Below are 22,124 nucleotides of genomic sequence, written 5' to 3'. Positions count from 1 at the left end.
GATCCATTAGAGACGTAGCTCAACGATCATCTGCTTCCTACCATTCAACACTCTCGGTATTTGTCATCTATCAAGTCTAAAATCTTTGGATGCAAAGGGACTTCAACACCTCACTTCTCTTCAGAACCTAGGATTTTGGTGGTGCTCCAGTCTCGAATCTCTCCCAAGAGCGGGGCTTCAACACCTCACTTCTCTTCAAAATCTACGAATTTTTGGGTCTCCGAGGCTCCAGTTCCCGCCAGAAGTGGGCTTGCCGGAATCTCTTTCTTTGCTGCACATCATTGGCTGCCCCTCGCTGACCCAACGGTGCCAGACAAAAATCGCGGAAGATTGGGCGAAGATTGTTCACATTCCTCGTATAAGAATAGATAACGAAGTGATCATATGAGACAGGTATGTGGAACCACTTATCTGTAAAGGAATCCATTACTTAACTGCTTTTCCATGCTCTTGTCTTCTGCAAATTCAGGATTCAAATCGAAAACAAAACCTATATGCACATTGCATTGCACAAACTATACGTATTTCAAACAGTGAAATCTAAAACATAATGCATTTCCTTAATTCCCACTGAACATATAATTCAGAGCTAGGCTTGCATATCCATATTGAACTTCAAAGATTTTACGGGCATCTGATAAAACTCTTCATGTTCATAACTTTACCTGTCATTCCAGAGCTTTCCACTTGCAAGGATTTCTTCGTCTGCCATTGCGCGGGGAGGGTTTGCAATTTAAAATACTATTTCTTTCATCAGTTATGTAAATGTGTAGACAAATCCTGTAATATGTGTTAGACGGTTGATTTCATGGTCCGAAACCGAAAGCATTCGTTTTTCTCAAGAACACAACAGTTGACAATTGTAATGTGGTAATAGAACTATCAATGAACATTGCACATGAACTGTTATTAACATATTGTTCTTTTCATCATCATTATTTCCGAAAATTTGAAGGGCTCTCCCTTCTACTGTTCACCATGAGGCCCAAATTTAAGAGAGAGCGTGTCGAAGGTGAAAAATTATGCAGAAATCGCTTTTGGGTGCAAGGTGTAAAGATACGGACTGAAATCTAAGAGGCGAACTGAGACATAAGGGGGGAATAAAACACGAGGAACAATAAGTATACCATATTCAAATCACCACCATGGTCTAAAATATCCATAATATCCCGATATTTCTATCGAAATTTCCGTGTTTTTGGACTACCGATATTTCCGATATCATCGATATTTTAGACCTTGCTAAGTCACTCATGTATCTTACCATGCAATGTATAAAGCGTAAAATATTATACTAATTCATTATATATAAATGATTATAGTGTATTTAAACTTCTTTCATTAATTACTACATATTTTCTACACTCACAATGTTTAACAGCTCGCTATATAATCAACTTAAATCCGTTATATCTATCATGCAATGCATTTCCTTCCAATTTTTTATGATAAACTAATAGATAATTGACTAAATAAACATCCTACAAAGTTTCAATAAAAATTTCCAAGTTTTTCTTACAATTTCCGTGGTTTTTATTCAATTTTTATCGATATCGATAATATCCCGATATTTCCATCAAAATTTTCGTGTTTTTGGATTACGGATATTTCCGATATCATCAATATTTTATATCTTGATCACCACTAACAGTACTATAGGCACCATGAGTTTTCTAAAATTTAGTTACAATGTTGTGTAGCAGATAAGTTCTTTTAACAAAATAAGTTCGAAAAACGGACCGGAAATAAACAAATCAAGCACATCCACACAATTACAATCTGAAGTCTCAAAATCCAGCTCCAATGGGTTCGATCCCTCCTTTGTTGCATCATATCATGCTTTCTGTGAAGCACAAACATTACAAGCAATGAGTGGACAACGAATGACATGGTACAGAACCATAACTACGGGCATTAGAAGACTGGATCAATCTAAATTACCTGCATTGGGAGGTACAACTTAAACTCAGGAGGAAGTTCCTCTTCGGAGTACAAGCGGTCAGAGAAATATATCCTCCTCAGGCGGCAATTTGCATGAACCTGAACTCGCAGTGTCTCCACATAGTTTGTTCCATAGGCTCTCCTGGTAAAATCAGCCAGATTAAACTGGATTTGATTCCAGCCATCATCCATCCTCAGCGGCATAGTGCAGATATACGGCTTCACTCGAGTTACAGCCTACAAAACAAAAATAAATACATAACCTCTTGTATCTTTTATCACTTCGACATTTCTACAGCAGCACGATCACTCCAGTGCGGAGCATTATTAGTCACCGCGTTATAAATTCAAATCAGAAATCCTTCAGCAGTCAAACTAATAGCACATAAACGTTTCACCAGAACTCCTACCAGTCCAAAACTGTACCTACCATTTTCAGTCATATGTCCCAAAAGACAGAATACAACACACACACACACACACACTGTACTAAGAATCATTAAGCAACAATCTACTAGGTGGCCAATGAGTTTGTATCCTCCACTGCTCTACTCGAAATAGCGGGCAATCTCCAAGGAAGCATACCAATGAGATTTTATACTCCCAGTTAATCAACCCCGTTGATGCCACATCTATTCGCCATATTACTCTCCCACCTTGGACCGAACCTTGGGAAATGATTTTCCCCAACATATTCATGACACAAATGCAACACACCAGACATTGTGGATAATATTAACAAAGAAATCAGGATGAAATATGACCAATTTTATGCCAAATGAATCTTAAAAGACAACCATAAACGCTTTAGACTTGTTTGTGAAATATAGATATCTTTGAGACAGACATAAGAAGCATTACGTGTACCAGAATATTCCCTGAAATACCAAATGGAAAAAAGAAGAAGAAAACAGAGAACAACAAGATCAATCCATTACGCAGTTGATAAACATCAATAAACATGGGCAAACTTACACACTTGAAAATTGGAAGCTCGAAAACGTCGCCTGACATTCTTGTCATCCAGAATTTGAATCTCAAATGTGAAATATTTCTTCAGATTCTTCACAATCATAACCAGGAATGGAAGCTTTATACTCAGTGTAGCTGATGGGTCTGCCGGGCAGGTAATGTATGTTGACTGGATGTTCGACCCAACTATTTCAAGAACATTGGATTGTATGTCTTCATCCTGTGGTCTTTTTATATGCCCATCAACAACTGCTCAACAAAACAAACACATAATATCAAACCACGCACAAGTTACTCCATCATCATGTCGATACCTCAAAGGCATGCACCAACCAATAACGCCTGAAGTAGAAAAATAGTTGTTTTCACTATAGCATAAGAAATGCCCCACAGTTCAATACAAACATAAATCTACATACATTCCAATATGCACATGCCTTATTATTTACCTTGTCAGGAACACACTTAAGAAACTCTCAAATTTTATTGTATATCAAAGTGTTAAGGGATCCATCCATCTGTCGATTTTTGTAGCTAATGCTCCTATCAGAAGATTAGGTGCTCAGCAGTCACCAATGTTAACAGAAATACATGGCGGACTAACATGGATGTAGCATGCCGAGCATGAAGACAATAAATCTCCATACTTAACTGGATTAACACAATATTAACTCAATCAGGAAACAAGGTCTCAGCCTACACATTCAAACAGAAAAGACAAACTCCTTTGACGATAAGAGAGATGGATGGCAATGTTGAACCATGATTAAGCACTTTCAGGTACCAAACTATTAAAAGCATACAAGCCATTGTCCTTGTGCTACCACTTCAAAAGTGTTTGATCAAAAGTGTGATTAAGATTACTTCGTCAACTCAGCTCACAATTTAGGAGAAAAAAAATGCGAAACACGTAAACAACACTGAAGAGTCATAATGCATCATCGCACACTGATATTCGTAACAGGTTGAATTTCACAAGAATCTCAAAATTTAATCAATATGTTTAGAGTCAAAACCACTAACCTTCTTTATCCCAAATCTGCAAAGGTTTACTCCTGAATATTCAAAACAATGCACAGCTTAACATCAATGTTACAATTGCAAGGATAAGAAAACATTCCAAATACGAGAAAAAAAGACATCATACCCAAGGCTGTATAGAATGGATAGAAATCCGGATTGAAACGTATTCTTGAACATTTTTACTTCTAAGTCAAGCTGCAACCAAAGAACAACCATCTTACATTATAAATTAAAATGAAAACATTGGAATCCCACTAATTTGAGCTACACAATCAACATCTTATACAATGAAACAGAATATTAAGTATTTTCTATGCACTAAAATTACTCAAAACGCAACTAAAGCATGATTAAACAAAGTTAATTACTTCAAAGCTAATCAATATGGATCAAAACATACCCAAAACGGAAAAAAGAAATCTAAAAAGGGTTTAAAAATTTCAAACATTCTTTATATTTAAAAACGATAGGTTGCTACTTTGTGACCTAAAGGTCACGTGTTCGAGTCTGCATACGATAGACAGACGTTCCCCACCCTCGCAAATCGGGGAGCTTGCTGGCTTGGATCGCCCTTTTTCTATAAACGATACTATAATCTACACTAAATTTCGAGGACGAAGACACGAACTCTGGTGCAGAGAGCTGTAGCCAGTATTCTATCAATCATGGAATATGAACCCTAGTTATTCATTCTTGCAAAGAATTTGTACACAAATCTCGAAGCCATCTCTAACCCTAAATTAGATTAGCACTAAGAAAAAAAAATTGAAGTCGGACCCGATTGCAATTTACCCGGGAAACAGTCCTCCTTTCAACACCGACGGGAATTGCAGGACTTTGCGAGCCTCTCAACAGCCCTAGCGCTCGCTCATACACCGATTGCAAATTCCTCCCCTCTCCTTCTCTTTAACCGTTTTTTAACTTAATTTCGTAAAGACTATAATACCCTTGTTGGCGAAGTCCTAGTTAAGCAATATTGAAGGACAAAAAGGGAAAATTGGCTCTAGAGAAGGCCATTATTCAAATTTCACGAGAAAAAGACTCGTGGTAAAACAGGACCGCCGCTCTGCCTCCGTCGGCGGTTGATGAGTCTGACTTCGCAGCTTCCATCTCAGTACCGGCCCCTGTTCGCCGCCGTCACCCAATACGCCCGCCAAAAGGACCTCCAAAAGGGCAGGTCACTCCACGCTCATTTAATCAAAGCCGGTTCCATATCTTGCGTATACATCGCCAACGCCGTCGTCAACCTCTACTCCAAATGCGGCGACTTGCCCGGAGCCCATCTTGTGTTTGACGCCATTCCCGACAAGGACGTCGTCTCCTGGAACTCCCTTATCAATGGCTACTCCCAACAGGGTCTCCGAGCCTCCTCCCTCGTCGTCGTCGAGCTTTTTCGGCGCCTGCGGGCGGAGAACACGTTCCCTAATGCCCACACTTTTTCCGGCGTCTTCACGGCGGCGTCCAATGTGTCGGACGTGTCTTGCGGCCGGCAAGTTCACGCCCTTGCTACCAAAGCTGCCAGCTTTTATGATGTGTTTGTTGGGAGTTCTCTTTTGAATATGTATTGTAAAGCGGGTCTTGTGTTGGATGCACGTAAGGTGTTTGATAGAATGCTCGAGAGGAATTCAGTTTCTTGGGCGACTATGATTTCTGGGTATGCAATACAGCGGATGGCTGGTGATGCGTTGGCGCTTTTCGGGAAGATGCGTAGGGATGTGGAGAATGAAGAAGAGAGTGAATTTGTTTTGACGAGTGTTCTTAGTGCCTTGGCGCTTCCTGAGTTTGTTGATACCGGTAAGCAAATTCATTGTCTTTCAGTGAAAGACGGGTTGATAGGTTTCGTTTCTGTTGAGAATGCGCTTGTAACCATGTATGCGAAATGTGGGAGCTTAGATGATGCACTTAGAACTTTTAAGTTGTCTGGTGATAAGAATTCTATCACATGGTCAGCAATGATAACTGGTTTTGCACAAAGTGGGGATTCCCAAAAGGCTCTGGACTTGTTTTCACATATGCATTTTGCTGGGGTTATCCCGAGTGAGTTCACTTTTGTTGGAGTCATCAATGCTTGTAGTGACATCGGTGCTCTTGAAGAAGGAAGACAAGTTCATAGCTATTCATTAAAGATGGGTTTCGAATTCCAAATATATATAATGACAGCTTTGGTTGACATGTATGCCAAATGTGGTAGCGTTAGTGATGCCCGTAAGGGGTTTGACTATTTGAAAGAACCTGATATTGTTCTTTGGACTTCAATGATTGGAGGGTATGTGCAAAATGGGGAGAATGAAGCTGCTTTGAGTTTGTATTGCAGAATGCAGAGGGAGGGAATGATGCCCAATGAACTAACTATGGCTAGTGTCCTCAAAGCATGTTCGAGTCTAAGTGCTTTTGAACAAGGAAAGCAAATCCATGCCCGTACCGTCAAGTATGGGTTCAGTCTTGAAGTACCAATTGGAAGTGCTCTTTCAACTATGTATGCAAAGTGTGGGAATTTGGAAGACGGCAATCTGGTGTTTAGGAGGATGCCAATGAGGGATACAGTAACTTGGAATGCAATGATATCAGGGCTTTCACAAAATGGGAGGGGCATCGAGGCTCTACAGCTCTTTGAGGAGATGCGGTTGGAGGACGCAAAACCGGATTATGTTACATTTGTGAATGTTCTCTCTGCTTGCAGCCATATGGGATCCGTTGAGAGAGGGTGGATATATTTTAAGATGATGTCTAATGAATTTGGCATAGCCCCAAGGGTGGAACATTATGCTTGCATGGTTGACATATTGAGCCGTGCTGGGAAGTTAGATGAAGCCAAAGAGTTCATAGAATCAGCAACTATTGATCATGGTATGTGTTTATGGCGTATTCTATTAAGCGCTTCTCGGAACTATCGTAATTACGAATTGGGAGCCTATGCCGGCGAGAAGTTAATGGAGTTGGGCTCACAAGAATCATCAGCTTATGTGTTGTTGTCAAGCATATATACTTCCTTGGGTAGGAGGGAAGATGTTGAGCGGGTAAGGAGCCTAATGAAACTCAGAGGAGTGAGTAAGGAGCCTGGGTGTAGCTGGATTGAACTGAAGAGTCAGGTTCATGTGTTTGTTGTTGGTGATGAAAAGCATCCACAAATTGAAAATATACGTCATGTCATCCGAAGGCTACTCACGCATATGAAGGATGAAGATGACCAACTTTCCTCTACCATCTTCTGAAGCTCATGATAACTATAAGTTATTCAGCAGGTTCCTGCGTCGATATTCCATTGTTCTTCAGGATTTTTTGTTTTATTCTTTTTCCTGGAAATTAAAATTGAGGATAACAGGTAGCCATCTCTTTATTCCTTTTTGACTTGGAATCATAAAGAATAGAATTAAAACATGATACAAGAAATTTAATTACAAGTTGCAACTAGAGATGATTTTTCTTGCGTATCTTGACTTGTTGTGGCATTATCAAAGTCTTGATCATTATTTATGAACAGATCTGTGTGGTTATTGCAAAATCTTGATCATTATTTATTGTCAGGCATCTAAGTGAGTTTTAAGTTATAGCACAGAATGTTGAATCATGAGCCTTTTTCTCAGAAGTTCTAAACCATGGAATTATTATGATATTGGTATTAGAATCCCCAGGCTTCTCTTGTTTTGGGGGAAGTCTTATCGTGATCAAGATGATGATGATACTACTAGCGTGGACCAAGATGATATAGGTTAGTGGAGATTATATGGAGTTTTTTGCCCTTCATTGTTGTCGATATTTGGAAATTCATCATGGTATATCCTTGTCCTCTTGTAGTCTCACTCTATTTGGTTGTTTTTTGTCGTGATAGTGGACGTGATTTTTGAATTTTGTATAAAATGATTATGATGATATGAGTTTGGTGGGATCTGTCTAAATCTGCATTTTGGGTTTGGTAAGTTGGGTGGGTTTGATGTGTACTCATAATATGATATGAAGTTATTAGTTTATTAAGGTGGTTCATTTGAAATTGGTGATTGAATAAGACATTGGAATGTGAATTTTCATGCATTTTGTAATTCTAAGTTGATTGTAGGAAGGGAGAGATTAAGGAAACCAGTGGGGAGGAGACTGTGTGATACCGGGCACCTACGTTTCAAGTAGTTAATTCAACTAAGAGGAGTTTAATGCGGAATGTAGTAATTCTACTGTTTAATTTAGTAGTATTGCCGCTGGAATCCCTACTTTTCGATTACGTAATTAATGGAAGTTTTCCATCCAATTGTGGTTTATGTTTAAAGTTTCTTCTATATATTTAAAGGATTTGGTAACGAAGCAGATTCTCTGCCCTCCCACTTCCCATAAAATAGAATTGAAAAATTAGCACACCTCCTCATATGCTTCTCGATAAAATTACTTAAGTGGTTTTATGGATAAACACATGTTACCGTGAGTTTGATAGATTACACTAGTGTCATATTGGTGTGAGCTTGATATGAGTGAGTTTCATATATATTAACTATGGGATCAATCTACTGTATCTTCTTTTTTTCCTACCTTTTTTCTCGTATAGAAATCACATTCATGAGTTTAATATATTGAACTAAAAAATCAAAATCACTTTCCTAAAATGTATTTTCCAGTCCATTGTAGAAGTTTAATTCCTATATTATTGATATGGCGCTCAATTTTCCGGCTCACTTGGAAGCCTTAGACTTTCCACAGTAGTTTAGGTGAGTATGATGACTATATTTAAGAATTAGAAAGAATGAGTTTGATTCGTATTATACTACTGTTAAAGTGGTTTCAATTTGATAGGGTTAAGTTCTACGTATTAAATATGAGATATCTCTACTTGTTCTTTTTTTTTTTGTGTTTACGATGTTTACATCTTTTCTCTCTCTTATATTTTGTTACATAGATACGACAATCATGAATTTAATATGTTAAATTAGTTTCTATGTTTAGATGTTTACGTCTTTTTTCTCTCTTATATTTTATTACATAGCTACGACAATCACGAATTTAATATATTAAATTAGAAAAATAAATCACACTCATAGCATTCAAATTCATAGCCTACTGCAAAATTTTGACCTATGTCATTGATATTGGAAAAGGATCCTCGCCGGCTTTTTTTTCCTAGGATCTTGCAATCGTGTCTGTTTATCGTACATCGTGAAGTCAATTTTCGTTAGGTACTATTTATATTTAAATTTTAAATAATTTTTGATCGCATGATGTACGATGAACAAACACGAGTACGAAATCCCTAAAAAAACGATCCGGAGAAGATCCTTTTCCACGGATATCACTTAAATTTGCAGTCTAACGTGGAAAACCTTACTGAAATACCTGCTCAAAATCCAATTTAGACTCATTGTATTTGAAGAAAATTTCACTCTGTTCAAAATACCGACCTCTATTTATATAATAATATAAACCGTACCACTCCCTATTATGAGTCACCTAAAAAATCTCTCCTTTTCTTGTGTACCAGGAATCGTGGCCCCTCATCTTCTGGTAATCTTCATCCGACTGTATCTTATCCCTATTTCCACCAAATAGACCAAGCCACAACTTTTTGTTTTGTTTGCAGTCCTCGATTCCCTCAGAAAACGCCACGTGTCATTCACTCCTCCCATATAAAGCCACGTGTCGGAGGCCCAAGCATTTCCAGCCACGTGTGTGCGTGGAAATCTATGCGGGTCCATCGAACGTGAAAGCCTTTACAGCTCCCAATGTTTAATGACCATTCGGGCCATGTACCCCACCGCCTCTTTCTTCTTCGAGAAGTCGGTACTGCTAAACAAAATGGGGGTATTTCAGGAATTAAAATATCGGACGCAAGTCGCATTTCACGGCATCCCAAGCGCAATCATCCACCAAGTAATAAATCGGACCTGCTCTCGGTGGGACCAGATTCGGACACGTGGGCCACTGAGAATGCAGTTTTAGATGGAGCCCTCAGCCACAAGAAATCACAGCCACCAGCTTCTCTCTCTCTCTCTTATTCTCCATCTGCAAGTTGTTTTCTTTAGACTAAAATAAAATACAGAAAAGCCTGGCCACCAGAAAAACCACGGCCGCCTTGTTTGTTTTTTGCAGCTCTAACACTCCAAATCCGAAATAAACCCATCTGAATTTTCAATTTTCGAAATCGATTTCTTCATCTGGCCTAGCTTGAATCTCTGAATCACAAACTGGGTCCCGTTCAATTTCCCAAATAGTCAATCAAAAGGTATGTTTTCTCTTCACTTTGATTTATGTCACTTGTGTTAAATCTTGGGTTTTTTTTTTTTGTTGTGATTTTTATGTTTGATGTATTGGATTGACCTTGCTATTCACTGCTGTTATGATATTGTTTGATGATAGTTGATAAAGTGGCTTGAATTTTCACTTTTACTTGGTTTGATGAGTTCTGGATGGTTCAGATGCTGTGCAAGTGTAGGAAAGAAATGAAATTCTGAATTTTAAGCAATTTTAGAGATATATTGGATGCAGTCAGTACTGGAAATCAAAGAAAATGTGAAGTTAAATGGTTTAATAATTAATTACTTGGATGTGAAATTAAAAAAAAAAATTGTGTGTTTTTGTCATGCTTCTGGTTTACCTGTTTTGTACTACAGCAGATCTGGAAACTAGATTTGAGCTCTTGCTAATTTGGTCATGCTGTTCATGTAGAAGAACCTTCAATTTTATGATTATCCAATCCAATCCAATCCAATCCTAAGCACCAAACAAGACATCTAGATCTCTGTTTGATTACAATAAAATTGAGGATGTAGGGCGTTTAAAGAATAGATGAAATTTGGTTGCTTTGTTATCTAACTGTACTAGACTTGAAGTGCATAATTAGAGTGGAGAACCGACATGAAGGGGATATAGGATTTCTTCCCCTTATTTGTGGACTTGTCCTGATACAAATAAGTTATCAAAATCTGAAAAACAGAATTACCTGTTGTGATTATTATTCATTTATGCTTGTTATAACATTTCTATTATATATTTCAGGATAAGTCTCATGGATTGGTATTACGGCGTTGATGATCTTGTTGTTCCAAATGATGGACAATTGGATAGGCTTCCATCACCGGACAGTTGGTCAAGATGGGGAATAAGTCCATCTGAATATTTTCAGTCGACTAATAAATGCTTTTCAACGTATCCACAATTCAACAAAGAGTCCAACTTTAGTGGTAACAGTTTGTTTGGTGAAGTCGAGATGGAGACTTCTGCTAATGAAAAAGATCCGTCGAGCAGTTCAAGTGCATGTGAAGGATTGTCCGAGGCCTCTCTTCAGCAGACCACTCTTTCATACAATCGGGCTAATAATCAACCTGAAGACCTAGCCGGACTCGAACAGATGGATGACATTTTCCTGTACAAGCGTAACCTCTGGGATTAAGATTCTTGATGTAGTTTCTTAACTGCCTTCATTTGTCATAATCAAGTATGGCATCATAGGAAATCCAATGGAAATTGAATTGCTCCATTGTGTTTTCATGTCATATTCTGCACTATTTTATCTTGGGGGTTTGTGCCAGTACGAAAGATGGCATCGGCTATTCGGCTGCATGATACTGAATAATTTAGAGGCATAAAATTCAAACTGTTTTTCTAACACCATTCTTGGAAGGTCTTAATTTTCTTTTAGACCTATTTTAGACCCTAAAATTTTATCATTGCTGATGCACTACAGCCATTCAATATCCTTGTTTCTTAACATCTGATTTCCCCTTCATGCAGGAGTTCCTTACTTGACGATCTTCCTGGGGCAGAAAACGCACACAAATCATTCTCTTTTTGTTCTGATTCCAATGGCATGTTACCCACTGATAGTATCTCGACAAGCATGAGTTTGGAAGCACCAAGTATCTCGAGTGGTGTGCACAATGCAGGAAATTCAATGTATCTTCAGACTCATGCATTTTCACCAACTGTGGGTTCTGATAAACGGGTTGCCACTACTTCACAGTTTAATCAGTGCAACTCGGAGAACAAAAATTTTCTTCCAATAAAGGTAATATATTTTTTGAACCATTAGCTTGCCCTGTTCGGATCCTGGGGACAGCAGTCTTAAAAAAAATGCTTGGGTTACTAACAATCTGCATGCATCTGTATGTTGAAGTGTTTAAGTGGTTATTAGTTATGTATTGCGTATAACTTAGTTGCAACTGAAAATCTGTTTTTTTTTTTCGTTAACAGGAAATGCATAATTCTTTGCAGTTTCCAGAGTGTAAGATGGTCTGTATGTAGTCTTAGAAACATAAAAATCCCGATTTTATTAAAAGTCGGATTTTTCTGGCTACGTACGTGGATGCAGGCTTTGTTTAATAATTTTATCAAGAACTTCATCTTCGGGGAAAAATTTCATTAAACTACGATATGATAACTTGAATTAACTATGATATGATAACTTGAAAATTTTGATGCCCTCAATCTGATCTGTGTTGTGGCCTTGTAGTTACTCTGTAAGACAAGTAACACTACAATCTATAAAAGATCATTGTTCATGCTTTAGGTGTTTTGACACAATTTTATGGCAATGTTCCAGGTGCTGTTATGTGTTATCTGTTTTTATTGAATACTATCCTGTTTTTTGGGATTTTGTACCTTCTTATTTTCCTTGGTTTCAACAACTCTATAAAATTTAATTTAATTTTTGAAACAGAACTCCTTCTGAACGTTTCTCGCATCTGTTATTGCAGTTGATTTGTTTTAGCATCTTGAGTTTTACGTACTAATTTGTATATTTCTGCGGTACTAGTTTTCTTGACCAGTAGTACCTTATTAATGTAGTTTTGTTTATGGTACAGACAGCAAGAGTTTTTGCCCCACCCGAGCAAAGCAACAGGAATGGACTCGTTGGTGAGGAGTCATCAGTTGAAGAGTCTGTATTACATGAACTGGAAATGGTGATGAAACAGGTAAACTTAGACTTCAAAAGAAGAATAATGCACATGTTGTAAAGCACATCCATCACATTCATTTTTTGTTATGGAACCTTACCCTGTTATTTGGATGATCAGTTGAATGAGAAGACCCGAATTTGCTTTCGAGATTCCTTGTATCGTCTTGCAAACAACTCAAACGGAAATCACACTACACAGAGCCAAGATGGAGATGAAGCAATGGAAAATGAAAAACCCTCATCATGGACAGCCCAGGATGAAACAGTAAGGTATATTTTGTAATACTTGATACATTACTTCTGTCTCGTTAGAATATTATTTTGTCCATTTCTTGTTAGAAAACTGGCCTTGCTGAATTGTGATGGTCAAATTAAAAGCCACAGGTTTCATGTTGGTGAGAGGGTGATTGTGGTAAACTATTTATATGATTCCCTTTCGGGTGTTCATTTCTGACAATGTTAAAGTTCTATCTCTGCCCAAGAGTTAAATTTGACAGCCCTGAAATCTCTTGATTGCAATAATTGCCAGAGATGCTTCTTTTGGCAGGGGAGGATACCATTTTTATGTTACTCAGTAGTGAAAAACTACTTCATTCTCCAAATATGAAATTTTCATATTTGCCCTAGTACTGCTTTGAAGTACTCTTAAGGTGTTCCTACATTGGCTTGTAGTTGCAATGTACATACCAAACTGGGCGTTGGGCGCTGGTGGGGCATTGAATCCTAGTGTGATGAGTGTTCTTTACATTAGCTTGTAGTTCAGTTTGTTAATGTAGTTTAGTTTTTAGTGTTTTTGCTGTGTCCTTATCATGGTTATTGTCTCTCAAGCTCTTATTGACCAAAAAATAAATTTCATATTCAGGTCAGGGAGCAATAAAGGGACGGAATCAGAGACGAACGCCATTGACAGAGCCATCGCAAACCTCATGTTTAATGAGATGGACTTTAATGCACAGGACCTTTCTGGAGGCGCATCGTTGGACTCCAAACAAGAAGTCACTGGAGCGACTGGGCAACAAGCTGACGATGCTTACCGGCCACAAATCTCTCATTCACGTATCCACTCACTTGTACCACAAGATGCTGAAGTTCCAACACTAGGTGAAATAAACATGGATGTGGCGACAGATGATGACATGCACATCAGTTTCTCGTCATGTAATGCTGGTGGGAAGCAAAAAGCTCCAATGAGGGAGTTCGAGTCTACAACTGGGTTCTAAAAGGCTATTCGACGGCATATATGGCAAAGGTTTGTGGTCAAAGAACTTTGCTCGAATTGCTTTGAGAACGTTTGTTACTTCTCTTGTATATACAAATCCCGTCTAGTTAGTGTGCAATGTTCAAAGATTTGATATATCTCTGTTCTGCTCAGTTTTGATTGACATGTGAATGAGCGAATTTAATTCAGTACCTCGTCATAGACACGAATTTACGCTTTCCTACTGAAGGCTCGTTCTAGTTATACGCTATAGTGTGTTATATTCAGAAGACTTTACATGCATCCTCAAGTGTGTGCTGTAACTTGTTTGGATTAATTATATGGCAAGTTACATTTGTGGTCTCTAGTGTCTGGGATTCGTATCACTATAAATCTCTATTTCGCTTTCGACATCATGTTTCAGTTTCTTTAATTTCAAACGGTTGTGCAAGCTTTATTTTGTGGGTGTGTTGTAACTTGCGTATAGGGATGGACAACGGTTATGGCGGGCAGGTAATCGCGGTTATTTAACAATAACCGTTTATGTTCATACCCGCATAATCGTTTACCCGTTGGGTAATTGTCTAAACGGTTATACTCATACCCATAACTGTTTATAAACGGTTAACCATATCCATAATCGCATATCCATTTAACCGTAACCCTTTTTAACCCGTTTATCTTTTTTTTTACCATTACCCTTTTTTCACCCGCTACATCTTTAACAACTTAAAAATTAAAAAAAAAATTGTCATAATTTTTTATTTTTTGACAATTAAACACCGTTATAGTTACATTCATCATACATTTCCGTATTTTAATTTTTTAAGTCCTTATACCATTCCAATAATTGAAATAATAGTTTACAGACGATATTTTTAACTGTTACAAATGAAGGTAAGTATAATATTTGCCAAGTATTATTGGGTTACAAAAATTGTTTAGAAGACATTTCTGTCAATTTCACGGTTACCCGCAAGGAATTTAAATTAATTTGATGAATTCCTTGATGATGAGAATCATCATTCCTGTAGCAGTGTTATTGAGAGAATGACTGATGAATTCGTTGCTAATTTATTGGATGCTAATTATTATTGGATCGAGAACATGGTTTGTGTTAGTTTTACATATATAAAATAAATGGGTAAACGATTACCCGTTTATAACTGCGGTTAATACCCATAACCGTCCATTTAAATTTCGTGGGTAAACGGTTGTATCTATAACTGTTTATTTATCTAAACGGTTACCCATAACCGTAACCATTTAATTTAAATGGACGGGTAACCGCGGTTACCCATAACAAATGGATATTTGCCCATCCCTACTTGCATAGTGACCGACTCGACCTCCTCTCCCTATCCTCCCCCGCCCTATGTTCGCACCGCCTGCGATGGCCCCGATTCTCGTTAGAAATCGGTAGAGAAACCCATCCCAATTTTTATTGGAAATCGATGTGATGTTATAATGTTGGCACAGAGATTAACATTGAACTGTGAGCTTGGATCTCTAGCCCAATGCCATGTTCTTACCTTAATTCTTTGATTTGGGGGGCGCAGTGTAGTTTAAACTAGTTTAGGACTTGGCTATGGGGAAGTAAACGATTAAGAACATAAACAATTGCAGATGAAGAGGAGGCAGAAGACCTATCAATGATTCAATTTGTCAACTTTGACTTTATAGTTTATAGTTTATGCTCCTCGATTTGCCCTCCAATTATTCTAAAGTAAATTTATAAGACATTTTCTTCACCTTGATCCTCATTTTTCTTCATCCATAATTTACCAAGTTTGCTTACTCCACACATTTACATTTGCTCAAGTTCCTCCCATGCCCTATCTTCTCATAGTAATGTCTTCTCATAGTGCATTACTTCATACTAGTAATGACAATGAGAAGTAGACTTGATTCAATCAAAACAACAATTGATTTTAGACTCAGCATGATTCACCATAAAAATCACCGATATTACTCTAACTTGACTACATATTAATAGGTGTTGAGTTTAGTTGACAATCCACGTATAAGCTGTATATTATTTTGTCATATCTCAAAAAGGTTTGATGCTTTTTATAGATTTATTTAGAAGTGCTTTTAGAATGATTGAAAGTGTTTTAAGAGAACATGATTTTGGGTTTCAAAAGCACTTGAAGTGTTTTTCCAGGATGCATTTGTGTTTTCGTTAAGAATTAGTTCAAAAAACATTTTCACATAAAACACTTTCAATCATTTAGAAGCACTTCAAGTGCTTTTTTTTTTTTTTCAGAATTCACTTGCGTTTTTACTAAGAATTAATTCCAAAAAGATTTTCACTTAAAACGGTCTTAACCATTTTAAAAGTACTTTCAAACGAGTCCAATAATGAGCCACGCATTTTCTCATATCTCAAAGTGTACCAAACTTGATTTTCAACTTTCCTCTTCGTGAGAGTTCCTTCTCTCCTTTCGTGAGAGTTCTTTTCTCCCCTTGTGAGAGTTTATTTTTAATTGCTTCCTCCCTCTTCCGTAGTCGGCCCTGGCTGTGTCCAGGGTCGGTGGCTGTCTCCCGCTTCTCTTTTCCTTCTTTTATTTTCTGCATGCTCGTTGGCCTGCGTTTTGTCCCCGTTGTTTCGGCCCAATTTACCTGCACTCCTAGCTCTGATCCCCTCTTCTTCCAAACTCAATTTCCCATTCACATCCTTATTTCTCTTCCTTCACCATCCTATCCAACAAACCTTGCTTTTGTCCTTCCTCTGTCTTACTCAATTTGGGCTTTGCAGGCCATTTTTCTTCACGCGACTCGTCCCGACCTCTCGGAAGGTGCGTATAGCTCCAGCTTCGGTGGAAACACAACCACCTTCCATGTGTATGCCCTTATTGGCATTGTTACTGGTGGGATCTCCTTCCCTCTGGTTTCCTTTAATATGTGGCTCAGATCTATTTGGTGCTTAATGGAGGCAGGTTGAAGCTCTCTTTTCCACCACTTATGGGACATCGGTTGGCTATATCTCTGATATTTGCCGGGGATGGAGGTGCACGATGGTGGATTCCGATCGATGGCGGTTGTGGTGCAGGCTGCTTTGGCTTGTTGTCCTTTTTTTGTTTTCCTGTTTGGGCCCAATTCTCTGTTTGGGCTTTGTTTAGCTTGGAGGCCTTATTTTTATTTTTTGCTGGACTTGTAATTCAGCCTCCTATTTTGTATAGTTGTTGGGTTGTTAATGAAGTCACATTTGTCCCCCAAAAAAAAAAAAAAAATCCCTTACTTGTTGTGCGACAACTCAAAAAACTGCCGTTCTCGAGCTACCTGACATTATCATCTTGCGGATATCTTTTGAAATACATTAAACACAAGTATATTCAACATCTGGAATTGAGTAAGACAATATATTCATTGAACCAGACATTATTAAAAAGGTAATCACAAGCTGGTAGCTCAATGATAAATGACGGATTGCGAGGCTTCCTTTAAATTAAAAGCGGGAGGTCTTGAGTTCGAAACCTACTGTTAGTATGGAAGTCAGACTTGTGGTCAGGTGAGGTTGAAATGGTGGATAACCTTGGTTTGTCACCAGTTATCCATTTTTTTTAAACATTATGAAAAAGGTTAGCTAAACGAGAAAAGAAACCTAAAGTAAAATATATCTTCATAGTCAACTGAGGTTGAAATGGTGGATTATGAAAAAGGTTAGCTAAACGAGAAAAGAAACCTAAAGTAAAATATATCTTCATAGTCAACTGAGGTTGAAATGGTGGATAACCGTGGTTTGTCACCAGTTATCCATTTTTTTTTATTTTTAAACATTATGAAAAATGTAAGCTAAACGAGAAAAGAAACCTAAAGTAAAATATATCTTCATAGTCAACTGACAAGAACAAAAGTCAACAGCAGTACCGGACGGCTGATTAGCTTACCCTTCAAATATTGCGTGACAATTTAAAATGAAAGAAGAATTAAAAACAGAAATTTTACGTTAATCATATAGGGAAAAAAAACGTTGTATTGGTGTTACAATTTGTATAAAATTCGTTTTGAACATTACCTTCATATAATAGGGCCTTTCAAATTTGAAAGGAATGATGATCAATGTTCTTCTTTTAATTAAGAATACTTACTTATCAAGTTGATTAGTAAATAAGTACTTCTGTAGAAAATTAAAGAGTGCTTCTGTGATGTAGAAAAAGGTGGCAGTATGCATCCAAAACCAACCCGGCAAACGCAAATTCAGTAACAAAGTCCTTACAATGTAGATTTGGACTCCAAACTCTGATTTGGCTCTATGACTCGCCGTTTCGCGTCACGGGTGCAACTCAATCTGATTTAGACCAAAATTCTTCGTTTCCTATGTTAAATTCGGATTTAAAGTTTTCAGGATGTTTCGTAATTTGCTTTCAATTGTGATTCCTAGCAAGATTAGGGTGAAGGTAGACTATGAAACCATCGTTTGTGCGGTGCTAGGGTTGGTATCTTTCTTTTTTCAATCTTAAACTTTGAGAGGTCTTTTATGGTTTCTCGTGGATTTCAGTTATCGTTTGATTTCCTTCTATTGTCAAAATGTGTCACTTTATTTCCCACCTTATGTCCATTTCTCCACCCAATTTTTATGTGAAAGCTTTAATGATAAGTTCATCATTTCGTAAACGACTTGTAAATACCTTGAGTACAAATATTGAGAAAAATGATAATTGACATGAATGATCGAACACCACTCTCAACCTATTCGATCGATTCTGTTATGGATATGGTTACTTAGACTTGCTTATTGCTATCTTTTATATACACAATGCCTAGTGCTAAAGGTTTCCACCTGTGAGTCTTTCCAGCCTTCGAGATGTACGCAAATTGTCATAGCTTGATCACTAGCTTGTTTTCCTTTAAAAACATAAAACAATAGTTATCTATCTTTAGCTAAACCACCAAACTAAAAGCCTAACCATCCATAAACAACGAATAAAACAATCCATATCCTTAATTCCCTGTTAAACTATTCAACAATACTCGCAACGTGCACACCACAAAATCACAAACTTAAAACTCCTCTTCTTATACACCCTAGCTCATTTCCACAACCAAGCTCTCACCTAAGTCATCTCTCAAGCATTGCCGTCTCCAGCTCCACCTACCACCAGTTTTTCTTATGGCAGCAGCGGAAACACAGCCGCCACCGCCACTGCTACCAGCGTCGTCGCCACGGTCTGAAAACCCCAAACCAACTACACCAACTATGAATACACCTCCGCCTATCTCCCTCCAACCATCCACGAAAAAAGGTCCATCAAAACCTACAAAACTATTCCGGCGCTTTCGTGCTGTTTTCCGGTCATTTCCAATCATATCTCCTTCATGCAAGATTCCTGTTTCACTCCACGGAAACCGTATTGGAGATGGACACCTCCACGGAGGGACACGGATGACTGGAACCCTATTTGGGTGCCGTAAAGCTAGGGTTAACCTCGTTATCCAGGAAAGCCCTAGATGTCTTCCCATGCTTGTCCTTGAGCTTGGGATACCCACAGGAAAGCTCCTCCAAGATATGGGAATGGGGCTTGTTAGAATAGCCCTAGAGTGCGAAAAGAAACCGGGCCAGAAGACGAAGGTCGTTGATGAGCCGATATGGGTGTTATATTGCAATGGGAAGAAATCAGGGTACGGAGTTAGAAGGGAGCCGACGGAGGATGACTTGAGTGTGATGCAAGTGTTGCATGCAGTGTCCATGGGAGCTGGGGTGCTACCAAATGAAACTGAGTTGCCAGATGGTGACCTAATGTACATGAGAGCACAGTTCGAACGTGTTGTTGGGTCTAGGGATTCGGAGACATATTATATGATGAATCCGGATGGGAACAATGGCCCTGAGCTCAGTGTGTTCTTCGTCAGGGTCTAATTCGATCAAGTGAAGTCTGAGGACAATATTGCTGGGAAAGAAAAAAACAATGGTCCACATGCAAGGCACGAAGTGTTAATGTCGTTGAAAGGGTTCGAGGAAAAGTATATACACCTCCAAATTGGTCCTCAATGGAGGCAATGTTGGGATTGTAGACCGTGTATATCGCATCTTGCTTTATGTGGATAGACCCTACGTTTTGGCCCTGAAATATTGTGTCGTGTCTTTAAGTCGTAATGTTCTTTGTTTGTTCATGAGAGAAAAGACATACAATTTTTTTTCCCCTTCATACTTTGTAACATAAAGTAATTTTCGTACTAATCAGAATCAAATCAGTTGACTAAGAAGAATATATTCTGTAGTATATACTCCATATGCGGATTTTGTTCCTTTTGTTTCTTTGTTTGTTCTTCATTAGTGCGCATCAATTATTGTAGCTAGTGGAAAAGATTTGTAACTCAAGTGATTAAGAGCATTCATGTTTGATAATTCACGTTAAGTGAGGATAAGGTAGGGTGGGTGGTGGAGGGAAGGAAGTTTGAGCTAAGCCACATTTAGGTCAATTGTAATAATTAGGTATCGTACTTACTATGCGTCAAACATTAGACCTCTAGCTTACAATAATTATGAGTTATACGTAACTCAAGTCTTCAAGGTTCCTTATAGTACTTAATTGTTGCAGTCGTTTGGAAGTGCTTTTAAAATGGCTGGAAGCGCTTTTGGTGAAAATGTTTTTTGAAACGAGTCCTTAGTAAAAATACAAGTTAATCTTGAAAAAACAATTGAAGTGATTCTAGGACCTAAAAATATTTTCTCTAAAAGTGCTTTTATTCATTTAAAGCACTTCTGAACGAGCCAATATATTTAGAATGTGTTCACAATATATGAAATATTAGGCCTAGTAAAGTCCTATTTGCGCTCCAACTATGCTTTGATAGAGGGTAGGATCATGTTGAGAGTAAGAATCCCACAGGGAAAGGAAAATTTTTGCATGTGCTTATAAGTAATTGAGCCTCTCTTCATATTGCTAATTGATTTTATAGTGAAACTCCAACTTTCTTCATGGTATCAGAGTAGGTTAGGCTTGAAAATTTGCCACATGTGAGGGGGTGCGTTGAGAGTATAAATCCCACATCGAGAAAAGGAGAGACACTGCATGTGCTTATAAGTAATTGGGCTACTCTATATTGCCAATTGGTTTTATAGTGAAACTCCAACTTTCTTCATTTCTTTAAGTAATTCATCATCATCATCATCCTTAATAATCTGGGCATGGAGCTTGTAAGTGTTAAAATAGGAGCCTAGGGTTTATGAGAATATTTTTTGTTTTATATCTCCATGTGGAGGCGAATATTTTATAAAAATACAATCCTTGTAGGACAAAGAAACAATAACTCTTAACCTATTTACAAAAATAAATAAAATTCTACAAGCAAATAAATATAAAGAATATAATTACTCCTATTTTAAATTGGGCTCATGAAAACATTTCACCTCAAGTTGTTGCATAGATATCGCTCATACCCAACTTGTTAAGTTAGTATTGGAATACCTTACTTGATGCAGCCTTAGTCAAGATATCTATTAGTTGATCTTCAATCTTCGTATATAGAAGTTGACTAATATGTCCCTTCCACTTCTTCTTGATAAATGCCTATCCACTTCAACAGGTTTGTGCGATCACGTTAAACTAAATTGTAAGATATGTGAATTGTAGCCTTATTATCGGAAAACAAGTTCATAGCACAGACCTCAGATATATCTGTCTCTTCTTAAATCTGCATCAGTATATCCATCTATTCTCAAATGGTCATTCTTATAAAACATAATCTCTTTCATGGCGCAGACCTCATATATCCACAAATATGAAAAACTGCTTCATATGATCTTCACTAGATAAATTCTTTCAACTAAAACATAATGTCCAAAAACTGGCTTACAACACATACTGCATATGCGATATCAGCTCTGGTGTGCGTGACAGATTCTTCCAATTAACCTTTGATAATGATCTTTGTTTGATGTAACCTAATATGGACATTCTCCAAGGTGATGATCTAAGTGTATATGGCTGTTTACAGGGCTATTTCAGCGAACAAGTCTAAAACACACTTTCATTATGAAAGAAATGTGTCTTATTCAGAACAAGCAACTTTGATTATCAAAAAGTATTTCAATTACCAATATCCTTTATCTCAAATTCGACAGCTAGATACTTTTTTTGGTCTTGGAATCTTTTGTTGATCATGATCTTTAGT

General features: G+C 37.8%; 4 protein-coding genes across 5 annotated transcripts; 3 read left to right on the top strand and 1 right to left on the bottom strand.

Moving 5' to 3' along the window:
• Window positions 1–1,669: 1,669 nt before the first annotated feature.
• LOC114823722 (uncharacterized) lies at window positions 1,670–4,913 on the bottom strand. Of its 2 annotated transcripts, none has more exons than XM_070817852.1 (6): window positions 4,729–4,913; window positions 4,061–4,131; window positions 3,937–3,968; window positions 2,921–3,162; window positions 1,942–2,178; window positions 1,670–1,843 (listed from the first exon to the last, which is right to left on the bottom strand). In XM_070817852.1, exons 2-6 carry the CDS (start codon window positions 4,111–4,113, stop codon window positions 1,835–1,837), a joined length of 573 nt encoding a protein of 190 aa, XP_070673953.1. In that variant the 5' UTR covers window positions 4,114–4,131; window positions 4,729–4,913; the 3' UTR covers window positions 1,670–1,834. The 2 variants fall into 2 exon arrangements, with proteins under 2 accessions (XP_070673953.1, XP_070673954.1); XM_070817853.1 differs by having other exon boundaries at window positions 4,714–4,840.
• A 108-nt stretch (window positions 4,914–5,021) lies between these two features.
• Window positions 5,022–7,438, top strand: LOC139193946 (pentatricopeptide repeat-containing protein At2g33680). The gene has a single exon (XM_070817850.1). It carries the CDS (start codon window positions 5,022–5,024, stop codon window positions 7,146–7,148), a length of 2,127 nt encoding a protein of 708 aa, XP_070673951.1. The 3' UTR covers window positions 7,149–7,438.
• A 2,382-nt stretch (window positions 7,439–9,820) lies between these two features.
• LOC139193945 (protein LNK3-like) lies at window positions 9,821–14,373 on the top strand. Its single transcript, XM_070817849.1, has 6 exons — window positions 9,821–10,135; window positions 10,909–11,277; window positions 11,644–11,917; window positions 12,714–12,824; window positions 12,927–13,078; window positions 13,671–14,373. The coding sequence occupies exons 2-6, from the start codon at window positions 10,919–10,921 to the stop codon at window positions 14,026–14,028; spliced, it is 1,254 nt and encodes a 417-aa protein (XP_070673950.1). The 5' UTR covers window positions 9,821–10,135; window positions 10,909–10,918; the 3' UTR covers window positions 14,029–14,373.
• A 4,576-nt stretch (window positions 14,374–18,949) lies between these two features.
• On the top strand, window positions 18,950–20,174 carry LOC103411826 (protein MIZU-KUSSEI 1). Its single transcript, XM_008350446.4, has one exon. It carries the CDS (start codon window positions 19,120–19,122, stop codon window positions 19,864–19,866), a length of 747 nt encoding a protein of 248 aa, XP_008348668.3. The 5' UTR covers window positions 18,950–19,119; the 3' UTR covers window positions 19,867–20,174.
• Window positions 20,175–22,124: the final 1,950 nt, after the last annotated feature.

This window comes from Malus domestica, chromosome 02 (assembly GCF_042453785.1).
Source record: "Malus domestica chromosome 02, GDT2T_hap1".
NCBI classification, from domain to species: domain Eukaryota; kingdom Viridiplantae; phylum Streptophyta; class Magnoliopsida; order Rosales; family Rosaceae; genus Malus; species Malus domestica.
Note: the sequence above shows the minus strand (reverse complement) of the source record. Positions and strands in the feature narration are given on the sequence as shown.

Excerpts from the sequence above, each read along its gene's own strand:
- LOC139193946 (XM_070817850.1), top strand. The coding sequence starts at position 5,022 with ATGAGTCTGACTTCGCAGCTTCCATCTCAGTACCGGCCCCTGTTCGCC.
- LOC139193945 (XM_070817849.1), top strand. The coding sequence starts at position 10,919 with ATGGATTGGTATTACGGCGTTGATGATCTTGTTGTTCCAAATGATGGA. Across the intron at positions 11,918-12,713 it reads AAAATTTTCTTCCAATAAAG|ACAGCAAGAGTTTTTGCCCC; the intron begins GTAATATATTTT and ends TTTATGGTACAG. Across the intron at positions 13,079-13,670 it reads GCCCAGGATGAAACAGTAAG|GTCAGGGAGCAATAAAGGGA; the intron begins GTATATTTTGTA and ends TTTCATATTCAG.
- LOC103411826 (XM_008350446.4), top strand. The coding sequence starts at position 19,120 with ATGGCAGCAGCGGAAACACAGCCGCCACCGCCACTGCTACCAGCGTCG.
- LOC114823722 (XM_070817852.1), bottom strand. The coding sequence starts at position 4,113 with ATGTTCAAGAATACGTTTCAATCCGGATTTCTATCCATTCTATACAGC. Across the intron at positions 3,163-3,936 it reads GCAGATTTGGGATAAAGAAG|TTGTTGATGGGCATATAAAA; the intron begins GTTAGTGGTTTT and ends TTTGTTGAGCAG. Across the intron at positions 2,179-2,920 it reads TTCGAGCTTCCAATTTTCAA|GCTGTAACTCGAGTGAAGCC; the intron begins GTGTGTAAGTTT and ends TTTGTTTTGTAG.